This window comes from Erythrolamprus reginae, chromosome 10, assembly GCF_031021105.1.
Source record: "Erythrolamprus reginae isolate rEryReg1 chromosome 10, rEryReg1.hap1, whole genome shotgun sequence".
NCBI classification, from domain to species: domain Eukaryota; kingdom Metazoa; phylum Chordata; class Lepidosauria; order Squamata; family Dipsadidae; genus Erythrolamprus; species Erythrolamprus reginae.
The window spans coordinates 15,523,848-15,536,879 of NC_091959.1; the positions used below are offsets into that span (position 1 = coordinate 15,523,848).

At 40.2% G+C, this 13,032-nt stretch overlaps 1 protein-coding gene across 4 annotated transcripts in view; it reads right to left on the reverse strand.

The window, feature by feature from the left end:
* The window catches only part of DENND4A (DENN domain containing 4A), a 128,883-nt gene that overhangs the window by 33,985 nt on the left and 81,866 nt on the right, over window positions 1–13,032 (reverse strand). For 3 of the 4 annotated variants that reach the window (XM_070762667.1, XM_070762665.1, XM_070762666.1), the window contains exons 14-19: window positions 12,863–12,996; window positions 8,733–8,868; window positions 4,754–4,960; window positions 3,466–3,594; window positions 3,153–3,297; window positions 635–751 (exon numbers count right to left, since the gene is read on the reverse strand). In XM_070762667.1, coding sequence (XP_070618768.1) covers window positions 635–751; window positions 3,153–3,297; window positions 3,466–3,594; window positions 4,754–4,960; window positions 8,733–8,868; window positions 12,863–12,996 — 868 coding nt within the window. The remainder of the gene's footprint in view (window positions 1–634; window positions 752–3,152; window positions 3,298–3,465; window positions 3,595–4,753; window positions 4,961–8,732; window positions 8,869–12,862; window positions 12,997–13,032) is intronic. The other variant, XM_070762668.1, reaches the window with a different exon arrangement.

Here is a 13,032-nt window from a genome sequence, read left to right on the forward strand (position 1 = left end):
ATACAGAGGGGGTGTTTTTCTATCTCTATGGCTTCCATGATTATTCTTTTATATACGTGTCCTGTTTTGGAAAGTAATTTAGTTTTTTCAAAGTCAATTTCATGTCCTGTTTTTTTAATGTGCTGGAAAAGGGAGGAAGTTTTTTCTTCTTTTTTGACTGCATTTTTATGTTCTGCAATATATATATGTGTGTGCGTGTGTATTGTTACGTTCTACTAATTTTACACTATATTATGTATTTTGCTATTTTTCTGTTATGTTTGTTTCCCCTTTTTAATGTCAGTATTTAATAAACATTATTTTTTTTTTAAAAAGGAGTTAAATTGGGGCAAAATTCACTGAAGAACTATCTCGCTTAACAACAGAAATGTTGAACTTAATTGTGATCATAAGTCGAGGATTACCTCTAACATGAAATCTAGCTTAGCTTTTCCTGTAAATTTCTGCTTGGGTACCTGGAAAGACCACTATTGGAAACTAAGTGATTTATGGAGGAAAAAAATGATTTTTAAAGTTTCAAGGTAAAATAACCTTTAAACAAGATGGCAAAATCAAGCACGGCTGGAATTAAAACAAATCAATCCTGAGTATTTTTTAAAAAATCAAATTCAATTTGATTGCATTTGGTACATACAGGAACTCGAGTCGCTCTCTTTTTTCTCATCTCTTGGGTCAATGCTCTTCTGGATGTTTGTTTTTCCTTGCTTAACTGCTTCTTTAGACAACTTATATAAGAGATCAGAAGGGTCCCCTATTAAAATGAAACAAATAAAATCAAAAATTAAAAACAGGACAAACCCTATCTTAAAATAGGGCAACCTAAATCCCCAAATAAAGTGGGGGGGGGGGGACCTGTGCCATAGCTGAAATTTAATAAAAGAATGGGCCTCTAAATCAGGACAATGTTCCTTTTTTTCCAGACTGAAGATTTCATTTAAGGCTCTAAATAGAGCCAGGATCAGATATCTATTTGATTTCCATAGAATTTCAATTAAATTGAGATGAAATTAATTAAGTAGAGCTCATAAAATTATTCCTTGTAGAATCAGCTCTTTCGGCAGTGCCAAACTTCCAGTTTTCAGCAAAAATGCTGAAAATACAGGGTTTACTTAACAAACAATGCAAAAAGGAACAACAACAAAACGGTTGAAAATCTAGGTCTCGTCACATTAAGACTTGTTTTATGACCATCACAACTTATGACCATTATTGGCTGGGTGCATTACCGTCATAACTTAGAGACTACCTGTACCTACTTTAATTAAGACTGCCTATAGCAGGGGTGAGGAACGATGGCCTCTTCATGACCTGTGGACTTCAGCTCCCAGAATTCCTGAGCCAGCTGGCCCAGGATTTCTGGGAGTTGAAGTCCACAGGTCATAAAGGGGCCATAGTTCACCAAACCTGGATAGTATCTTTACCCCATGGCTATTCTTTTTTGCTCTAGGTGTGGATTTGTCCTTTCTTTCAAGTCATTCCTCACTTGTCTACTCTTCATTTAAGTTATGCTTCAATTAAATTTGAAAGTTTCAAGTGTATCAAAAATTCTGTTTAATGATTACTGTAAGCACCCTTGGGCACTCAATCAATAATATAGATAAAATTCTAAGAGATGAATAAATACATTTATAAACTCTACAGTTGAAGCCTGTGGTCTATTTTGCCTTTCCTAGAATTCCCGATGTTCTTTGTTTTCCAGAAACTGGTTGCTAGCTATTAATGTGCAACCATCTATTTTCTTATCACTTCTGCCCCGTTTTATTGCAAATATTGTATTTAATATTTTGTTAATACAATCCATGGTAGTTAGTTTTTCTCATCATTCCTATCACCCATTTCCTCCCATGTTGACTGTATGACTGTAACTTGTTGCTTATATCCTAAGATTTTTATTAATATTGCTTCTTCATTGCTTATTTGACCCCTATGACAATCATTAAGTGTCGTACCACATGATTTTTGACAAATGTATATTTTATTTTATGTACGCTGAGTGCATATGCACCAAGACAAATTCCTTGTGTGTCCAATCATACTTGGCCAATAAAATTCTATTCTATTCTATTCTATTCATTCCATTCAACATACAGAATCCTGCCACCTTAATTTTATATCCATACTGCACATTTGTTTAATCTTTCTATATTAAGTTTCCAGTTTCTGTAATGGTACAATTTGATTTATTACTGCTACAATTTGATTTATTACCGCTAATAAGACTTTGATGGTTTTGCCTTTAATTTATTCAAGGAGGATTCATCAGCTTCAACAGAAACCAGAAAAATAAAAAAATAAAAAAGTACAGAAACAGGAAGTGGACATTAATATTTATCGGCAACCATGCCTCTGGATGATCTCACCCGGCGGTTTCATGTAGATATTGAATAGAAGGGGGGAGAGGACCGACCCCTGAGGCACCCCACAAGGGAGTAACCTTGAGGTCGACCTCTGACCCCCCACTAACACCGACTGTGACCGACCGGAGAGATAGGAGGAGAACCACTGAAGAACAGTGCCTCCCACTCCCAACCCCTCCAGCCGGCGCAGAAGGATACCATGGTCGATGGTATCGAAAGCCGCTGAGAGGTCAAGAAGCACCAGGACAGAGGATAAACTCCTGTCCCGGGCCCGCCAGAGATCATCCATCAACGCGACCAAAGCAGTTTCTGTGCTTTAGTCGGGCATGAATCCTGACTGTTGAGGGCCTAGATAATCGGCTTCTTCCAAGGACCGCTGGAGTTGGAGTGCCACCACCTTCTCGACAACCTTCCCCATAAAGGGAAGGTTGGAGACTGGCCGGTAGTGGTCTTGCAACATTCAGACCCAGGCTAGTCCCAAACGTTTGCTGCATTCAAGATTTGTATTAATGTCCATGTTTCTTTGAATGACACATGTTTCCATTAGAGCACTAACTACACTGACATGTTCTGTCATTTTTACTAGCTGTTAATATTTAATAACTTTAATGTACGAGCAATCTATAGTGCTGCTATCAGTTCTTTTTTCAGCATGGTCATCGTGCTAGTATGTTATTTATTTATTTAGCCTCAGAGGAATCATTACCAATGTGAAAACATTTCTTGTAATTCTAGTAGCCTAAAGTACAAGCATTCCTAGAACTTCAAACCAGAAAACACACATGAATGATTTACCAGAAAAAGTTTTGTGAATGCCATTTGCGGGCTGCTTCCTTAGAACTCTTTTAAACTGGGTTATTCCTAAAATGACATTTCTTATCTTGGTCCACAGGAAGTAGCCACTCCGATTGCTTGATGGCCAACTACTTTCCAAAACAGCCTGCAATGACATTAAATGGATGTTAACCATGCATTATATAAATAAGTAGGGATAAGCCTATGTGGAGTATCGCAAGAATGTTGAACTGACTTGGGAAACAAGGGCTAATCAAATGCAGGAGAGTGAGCTGGTATTTCCATCTTATCTAATCCCAAATATTAATTTTACCTTGTTGTAATAACCATAGGTAATGGCATTAGGATCGATGCCAGCTTTCTTCATCTCAAACAGGACTTTCACGGCTAAGACAGGCTGACCGTATTGCCCACAGAGCTGCATCAAGACCCGGTAGCATACCTGACCAAAAGTAAGAGAGAGAGAGAAGAGAGAGGGAAAGGAGAAAGAAGAGAAGAGAGAGAGAGAGAAGAGAGAGGGAGAGGAGAAAGAAGAGAGGAGAGAGAGAGAGAGAAGAGAGAGGGAGAGGAGAAAGAAGAGAGGAGAGAGAGAGAGAGAAGAGAGAGGGAAAGGAGAAAGAAGAGAAGAGAGAGAGAGAGAAGAGAGAGGGAGAGGAGAAAGAAGAGAGGAGAGAGAGAGAGAGAAGAGAGAGGGAGAGGAGAAAGAAGAGAGGAGAGAGAGAGAGAGAAGAGAGAGGGAAAGGAGAAAGAAGAGAAGAGAGAGAGAGAGAAGAGAGAGGGAGAGGAGAAAGAAGAGAGGAGAGAGAGAGAGAGAAGAGAGAGGGAGAGGAGAAAGAAGAGAGGAGAGAGAGAGAGAGAAGAGAGAGGGAAAGGAGAAAGAAGAGAAGAGAGAGAGAGAGAGAAGAGAGAGGGAAAGGAGAAAGAACAGAGGAGAGAGAGAGAGAAGAGAGAGGGAAAGGAGAAAGAAGAGGGGAGAGAGCGAGAGAGAAGAGAAAGGGAAAGGAGAAAGAAGAGAGGAGAGAGAGAGAAGAGAGAGGGAAAGGAGAAAGAAGAGAAGAGAGAGAGAGAAGAGAGAGGGAAAGGAGAAAGAAGAGAGGAGAGAGAGAGAGAAAGGGAAAGGAGAAAGAAGAGACGAGAGGGAGAGAGAGAAGAGAGAGGGAAAGGAGAAAGAAGAGAGGAGAGAGAGAGAGAAGAGAGAGGGAGAGGAGAAAGAAGAGAGGAGAGAGGGAGAGAGAGAGTAGAGAGAGGAAAAGGAGAAAGAAGAGAAGAGAGAGAGAGAGGGAAGAGAGAGGGAGAGGAGAAAGAAGAGAGGAGAGAGGGAGAGAGAGAGAAGAGAGGAGAGAGGGAGAGAGAGAAGAGAGAGGGAAAGGAGAAAGAAGAGAAGAGAGAGAGAGAAGAGAGAGGGAGAGGAGAAAGAAGAGAGGAGAGAGAGAGAAGAAGGGGTGAGAGGGAGAGGAAGAGAGAAGAGAAAGAGGAGAGAGAGAAGAGAGGGAGAAGAGAAAGAAAGAGGGAGGGAGAGATAGATGGTGGTTATTTTTTCACTCTTGGAAAGCCAACCCACTTGTCAATGGCCTCACCTGCCAGGAAGCCCATCCCTTTACCTCATCCGGTGGCTCTATCTTTTTCGTGTGCATCTTGCGCAAGACATCATAGGCTGTCCGCAGGGCCCTCACTTTGGAATGGCAAACACGGACGTAAGCAGGCAGGCAGATAAACCACAGGCCGTAACAATGGCGCAGCAAACACCTGGACCACATCTGGGGGATGGAGGAATATCTCTTGGCTATTTTGTGCGCAGACTTGATTTCCTGCAGAGAGAAGCAGAAAGGTAGACGTTAATCACAGCTGCAGCACCAGGGTTATTGTGAATAATGGACCAAATACTCCCATTTCCCCAAATATTGGGAAATGTGAGATTAGATCATAATACCAAGTGAAGGAGAGTCCTGGCTTCTCTTTAAAATCTACCACAAACCTTTAATCTTTGCTTGGGACATTTGGAAGCAGAGAGCTTGATGATGGCAGGATTAGGTCTTGCAACACCTCTGATGCACCTCATTTTAACATCCAATTTATCAATTTCATTTTTTGTCATTGTTGTTGTTGTTGTTGTTGCTATTATTATTATTATTATTTATAAGATTTGTATTATTATTATTATTATTATTATTATTATTATTATTATTATTATTTATAAGATTTGTATGCCGCCCCTCTACTCGGGGCAGCTCCCAACAGCAATAAAACAGTGCACAATGAACAAATCTAATACAGTGATACCTTGTCTTACAAACTTAATTGGTTCCGGGACGAGGTTCTTAAGGTGAAAAGTTTGTAAAACGAAACAATGTTTCCCATAGGAATCAATGGAAAAGCAATTAATGTGTGCAAGCCCAAAATTCACCCCTTTTGCCAGCCGAAGCGCCTGTTTTTGCGCTGCTGGGATTCCCCTGAGGGTCCCCTCCATGGGAAATCCCACCTCCCGACTTCTGTGTTTTTTGCAATGCTGCGATTTCACTGAGGCTCCCCTCACTGGGAAACCCCATCTCCAGACTTCCGTTGCCAGCAAAGCACCTGTTTTTGCACTGCTGGGATTCCTCTGCAGCATCACAGAAACACGGAAGTCCAGAGGTGGGGTTTCCCATGGAGGGGAGCCTCAGGGAAATCTCAGCAGCGCAAAAATGGGTGCTTCGCGGGCAACGGAAGTCCGGAGATGGGGCATCCCAGCGGCGGCGGTGGGTTTGTAAGGTGAAAATAGTTTGTAAGAAGAGGCAAAAAAAATCTTAAACCCCGTGTTTGTATCTCAAAAAGTTTGTATGATGAAGCGTTTGTAAGATGAGGTATCACTGTATTTAAAAAATATCTAAAAACTCATTATTTAAAAAAATTATGTCAATACAACACAACAAACGAGATCACTATGCTGGATTTCGTATTTCATCACCAGTCGGGCGCTTCCCAAGCACCTAGGACTGCGTGATGTAGTGGCGAATTATGTTTGCCGATTCCAGTAAAGTGGCCTTTTGCAATTGACAGATGGAGATTTTGTCAATTCCGATGGTTTTCAAATGTCCGCTGAGATCCTTTGGCACTGCGCCCAGTGTGCCAAGTACCACTGGGACCACTTTCACTGGCTTATGCCAGAGTCATTGCAGCTCAATTTTTAGACCTTCGTACTATTATTATTACTATTATTATTATTATTATCATCATCATCATCATCATCATCATCATCATCATCATCATCTTAATTCTTATTTGTTTTGCCATTGTTCTACCATTCTAATAAAGTATATACATTAATCCTATCCTTTGTTCTAAAATTAACTTTTTAAAAGTAATACTTTATTCCTTAGCATACTTCTCTAGTTACTGAAATTTAATACATGTATCTTAAGAATCATAGTTTTGGAATCTGGCCTTACAAATTTTGCTTGCTTATATATCCTATTTATATAGCTGCTTGCTAAAATAAATTCTGGGTAGCATTCAACAAGAATTTGTTATTTGAATCTTGGTCACTTTGAATCTTGGACAATAAGATCTAAAAAACGTATATGAAGAAATAGATAATTCAAAGTCGAAATTAAAAGGAGAGGAATATCTTAAATGTTATGCAAAAGATGAAGTATTAGAAATAAATAAAACTCCACATTGCAGTTGATGAAATTAATTAAAGATGCTGTTTGCTTTTCCAGATATAAGATCAATCAAATATAATACAAAAACTTAATTTCCACGGAAAAAACTTTGTGAAAAAAAGAGTCTGATATAACAAAAGATCCAGTGAAATGTTTAGGATTTTGCTTGATGAGATGTAATAGAGACATATTTTAAAACAATTGTAACAAATTATGGAAGGAAATAAAATAAGACATTGAAAGATGGAAATGGTTAATGTTTTCCTGTCTAAGATTTACAGCAGGAATAAAAATAAATGTATTACCTGAGATGAATTTATTACAAATGGCACCAAATCAAATCCCAGATTAAGACAAGTAGCAGAATTGGCAAAGAACAATTAATAGATTGATATTGAATGGGGAAAAACAAGAGTACGATTCAAATTTTGCAAGTCATAGAAGGGAGAAGATTTTCCTAATTTCAGATTATATTATGAAGCATGCCATTTATCATGATTCCCCAATGAATAAAAATTCCTATTTATAGAATATAAACTATAGAAAGAGCAGATTTAGCCAATGGTTTGCACAGATATTGATGATATAAAGGCACAAAGAAGACAATGATCTGAAGTGACATAAAGAGGCAAGGAAAAATCCAACTATTTTACCACTAGCATTACTGTCAAATACTTCTGATTTCGAAGGCAGTGATGGCAAGAAAGATCTGATGACATATGTTGACATGATACATCTCAAGAAATAGACTAAAGGCACAACAAGAATTGCAAAATAAAGGAAGGAATCTACCACGGCTAATATATTTGCAACCGGAAAAGTAAAAATTGACTTTAGACCCTGAGAAAGATGAAATGCTTATACAGGATCAAAATTATTCACTAGGACATATGTACAGTGATACCTCATCTTACAAACGCCTCGTCATACAAACTTTTCGAGATACAAACTCGGGGTTTAAGATTTTTTTGCCTCTTCTTACAAACTATTTTCACCTTACAAACCCACCGCCGCCGTTGGGGATGCCCTGCTTCCAGACTTCCATTGCCAGCGAAGCACCCATTTTTGCGGTGCTGGGATTCCCTTGAGGCTCCCCTCCATGGGAAACCCCACCTCCGGACTTCCATGTTTTTGTGATGCTGCAGGGGAATCCCAGCAGAAGAATCCCAGCAGCGCAAGAATCCCGGGTGCTTTGCTGGCAACGGAAGTCCGGAGGTGGGGTTTCCCAGCGAGGGGAGCCACAGTGAAATCACAGCATCGCAAAAACACAGAGATCCAGAGGTGGGGTTTCGAGGACTTCAGTGTTTTTGCGATGCTGCGATTTCACTGATGCTCCCTTCACTCGGAAACCCCACCTCCGGACTTCCATTGCCAGCAAAGCGTTTGTTTTTGCGATGCTGGGATTCCCTGCTGTGATTTCCCTGCAGCATCGCAAAAACACAGAAGTCCGGAGGTGGGGCTTCCCATGGAGGGGAGCCTCAGGGAAATCCCAGCAGCGCAAAAACGAGTGCTTCGGCTGGCAAAATGGGTGAATTTTGGGCTTGCACGCATTAATTGCTTTTCCATTGATTCCTATGGGAAACATTGTTTTGTCTTACAAACTTTTCACCTTAAGAACCTCGTCCCGGAACCAATTAAATTTGTAAGACAAGGTATCACTGTACAAATGTTTCCAGAAAAATGCTTGTATTTGCCACTATAATATAACCTAGAAAAAGAAAAAAAATCATCTGTCTTAATATGGCATTTTGGATTCTTGCAGTGGAATAGCTTGCCTAGATAAAATGGTGTAAGGAAATTAAATGACATTTACAATTTTCTTCAAGCAGTTTATCCAGACAAGCTAGATAATCCCATGAGATTTTATGGACATCTAATTTGTTATTTCTATTTTCACCTTTGTTAACGCTGCATCATGCCACAAGCACATAGATTATACCTGTTTTGTTCTTCTAAACACTGGCAAAGGACTGTTCGGGCTGCTGACTTTCGAAGACAATTTGCTGTTTTGTATTGTTAGAAGTCCGGCTGGCTGCTCAAATAAATTTTGCTTTAGTACCGGAAATCCATTGTAGCTGGAAAAGAGTAAAGCATACTTTTATTTACTTTTACTCAACAAACTCCTGAAGGCTTTTTCATACTTTGCCATTAAAGTAAAACATCTGGAGCATGTCTAAAATGCTTTATTTCCTAAGTGGACTACATTTTACTTCATCTATTATAGGAAACCACAAAGTTCCTGAGAAGGGCTGCTACTTAGTTATTCTTTTTTAAAAAAAACCCCGATGTACTTATTTCTAAAAAGTATGTTTCGTTCATATGTTATTGTTCATACATTATTGTTGTTGTTAATTGTTAGTCGTGACCCCATGGACAACATTTCTCCAGGCTTCCCTGTCTTCTACCACAGTGTTTCCTAACCTTGGCAACTTGAAGAGATCTGGACTTCAACTCCCAGAATTCCCCACCCAGCATTCGCTGGCTGGGGAATTCTGGGAATTGAAGTCCAGATCTCTTCAAGATGCCAAGGTTGGGAAACACTGCTCTACCATCTTCTGGAGTCCATTTAAGCTCACGCTGACTCCTTCAGTTACTCCATCAAGACAACTCATTCTCTATTGTCCCATTCTTCTTTTGCCCTCAATTGTTCCCAGCATTAGGCTCTTCTCCAGCGAGTCCTTCCTTCTCATTAGGTGGCCAAAGTATTTGAGTTTCATTTTCAGGATCTGGCCTTCTACAGAGCAGTCAGGGCTGATCTCCTAACTTGTTTGATGGCCTTGCAGTCCAAGGGACTCGCAGGAGTCTTCTCTAGCATCATAGTTCAAAGGCCTCAATTCTTTGGTGCTCCGTTTTTCTTATGGTTCAACTTTCCCATACGTTATACAATATACATTTTCTCTTGGAACGAAACACTTCCAAATCCTGAAATCCAGAGCTTTGCATTGACATACAAACTGTATTGTATTGACTTTCTTGGGCTGCTGAACCTCAAACACTGATAAGGCTATACTGTTATCTCTGACAGTTGTTCCCCAAAGTCTTAGTAAGGCAGTATCTGATTATAACAGAATAACTGAGTTGGAAAGGACCTCTTCTAATCCAACTTCCGGTTTGCTGATGACTCTAAAGTATGCAATAGGGCTGATATTCCTGGAGGCATCTGTAATATGGCAAATGATTTAGCTTTACTAGATAAGTGATCAAAGCAATGGAAACTGCAGTTTAATGTTTCCAAATGTAAAATAATGCACTTGGGCAAAAGGAATCCTCAATCTGAATATTGCATTGGCAGTTCTGTGCTAGCGAAAACTTCAGAAGAGAAGGATTTAGGGGTCGTGATTTCTGACAGTCTCCAAATGGGTAAACAGTGCAGTCAGGCGGTAGGGAAAGCAAGTAGAAGGCTTGGCTGCATAGCTAGAGGTATAACAAGCAGGAAGAGGGAGATTGTAATCCCGCTGCATAGAGCGCTGGTGAGACCACATTTGGAATACTGTGTTCAGTTTATTTATTTATTTAATTTTTATGCCGCCCTTCTCCTTAGACTCAGCCCGACTTACATCATGTTAGCAATAGCACTTTTTAACAGAGCCAGCCAATTGCCCCCACAATCCGGTTCCTCATTTTACCCACCTCGGAAGGATGGAAGGCTGAGTCAACCTTGAGCCGGTGATGAGATTTGAACCGCTGACCTACAGCTCTACAGTCAGCTTCAGTGGTCTGCAGTACAGCACTCTACCTGTTGCGCCACCCCGGCTCTATTATTTAACCAGGATGGGTTGTTTTCTTTCATGTGCTAATCAGTTGGACTGACAACTTCATTAGTATTGACCACATTTAAGAATGCAGTTGATAAAGCTCATTTAGTTTTTAAACGAACTAGCAGAAACAATAGCCCATGAAAATCGATACTAAACAGTAGATTCATTTGGTAGAGAAAATTAGATAATGGATAAAAATAGTCTCCGAATGGGTGAAAAGCAACAGGGGAAAAAATACCTGGGACATCAGATAATTAAATTCATTACATGTGTTTTATCTTAATTGTATGAGAGACGCATTAGCTGTTGCTGAAGTACAATGAAAAGGCTTTTAGAGCTCAAGTTAAAAAAAATGTTAGAAAGGCTACGTGCTGAAATTTTAAACCTCTTTCGAAATGACGCTCAGTATAGAATATTCCGCAGTCATTCAGGCTGGTATAAACCTACTGTATGTGATTGCAGCCTGATCACTGTTCATTTGACACTGCTCGCTTCCAACTTCTAAAGCTGACATTATAAAAGGAGCTGTTTCTACATGCATTTAAACACAGGAGAAATATCCTTGTCCCAAATCCATGCATAACTAAAATGTGCCCATTTAAACCCACTGAAATGATTGCAATCAAGACGAAGGAAACTGACATGAATGAAAATCGCTCAGCGGTAGAAAGCTGCTGGAATGTTTTCTGCCAAGAAGGCTCCCCACCCAGTTGCACTACTCAGATGACTGCAGGCACAGATATATCTGCAAGTGGCCTCAACGACTCTCTAAAAGGATGCAAATGGCCAGCGGTCTGCAAGGAGTGTGAATCATAGTTCCCTCTAAGCTGAGCAGTGAGCAATCGCTCACTTAAAAATCATCATCAACTCAGAGTTTTCCAAACCTGCCCAGAAGCCGAGAGGGAAAGAGTGAGAGGGAAGGAGAGAGAGAGGAAGAGAGGAAGAGAGAGGAACAGAGAGAAAAAAGAGAGGAAGGAAAAGAGAAAGAAAAAGAATGGGAGTAAGGAAGAGAGAAAGAAAATCAAAATCTAGTTTGAAACTAGCTGAACTATTGAAGTGGCATTTTGATATTGACAGAGTTGCCCTATTATGAGCTCACTGTTATAGACACACAGTACAGTATTTTATTTTGAAATTCTCTGAGGCAAAACAGCGTGGGTTTTTTGTTTGTTTGTTTGTTTGTTTATTTATTTATTATTTCTGTGCCGCCCAGTCCCAAAGGGACTGCCACTCAGACACTATACTTTTCCGCCCACCCCCCCAAAAAATTAGAGGGAACACTGGTGTGAATCCTTCCGTTCCCCACCACCTAGTCAGAACAGAAGAAGCTTCTTGGATGAGAAGCGAAACGTCTTCAAAGAAAAGCAAGGACGTCCATTTGCCTCTTGAAAAAAGCACCTTTATTTCAATGGATGGCTTGAAATATCTACAGGACCGCCTTCTGCCGCACGAATCCCAGTGGCCGATAAGGTCCCACAGAGTCGGTCTTCTCGGGGTCCCTTCGGCTAAACAATCTCATCTGGCGGGACCCAGAGGAAGAGCCTTCTCTGTGGCGGCCCCAGCCCTCTGGAATCAACTCCCCCCCACCCTGGAGATTCGAACTGCCCCCGCCCTCCTCGCCTTTCGCAAGACTTTGAAAACCTATCTATGTCGCCAGGCAAGGGGTAATTGACGGATCCTGTGGCTAGTAAGATTTATGTATGGTTGTGATTGAGTAGTATTGTCTGGTTTTTTTTAAATTATAGGGGGTTTTAGCCATAGAAACATAGAAGATTGACAGCAGTAAAAGACCTCCTGGTCCATCTAGTCTGCCCTTATACTATTTCTTGCATTTTATCTTTGGATGGACATATGTTTACCCCAGGCATGTTTAAATTCAGTTACTGTGGATTTACCGACCACGTCTACTGGAAGTTTGTTCCAAGCATCTACTACTCTTTCAGTAAAGTAATATTTTCTCACACTACTTCTAATCTTTCCCCCAACTAACCTCAGATTGTGCCCCCTTGTTCTTGTATTCACTTTCCTATTAAAAACACTTCCCTCCTGAACCTTATTTAACCCTTTAACATATTTAAAAGTTTCGATCATGTCCCCCCTTTTCCTTCTGTCCTCCAGACTGTTGTTAATACATTGTTTATCGTTGCTGTGAGCTGCCCCGAGTTTTCGGAGAGGGGCGGCATACAAATCTAATTAATAATAATAATAATAATAACAATAATGATAACAATAACAATAATTTATTGTTATTGTTTTGTTGTTGTTGTTGTTGTTATTATTATTATTATTATTGAAAGGTCTCCAGAATTACCTGTATTGATAGGGGAGTTCCTCTCCATTGGGCAGGTGTGGAATCTCTGGAGGTGTTACGAAGACGGTGTGCTCGCTCTTGTGGGACTCATCGAGTTCTATAAGCCGTGTGTCGCCGGTCTTGTCTATATCCACCTGTCCAAAATGGACAAAAATAGATTAGATTCCTTG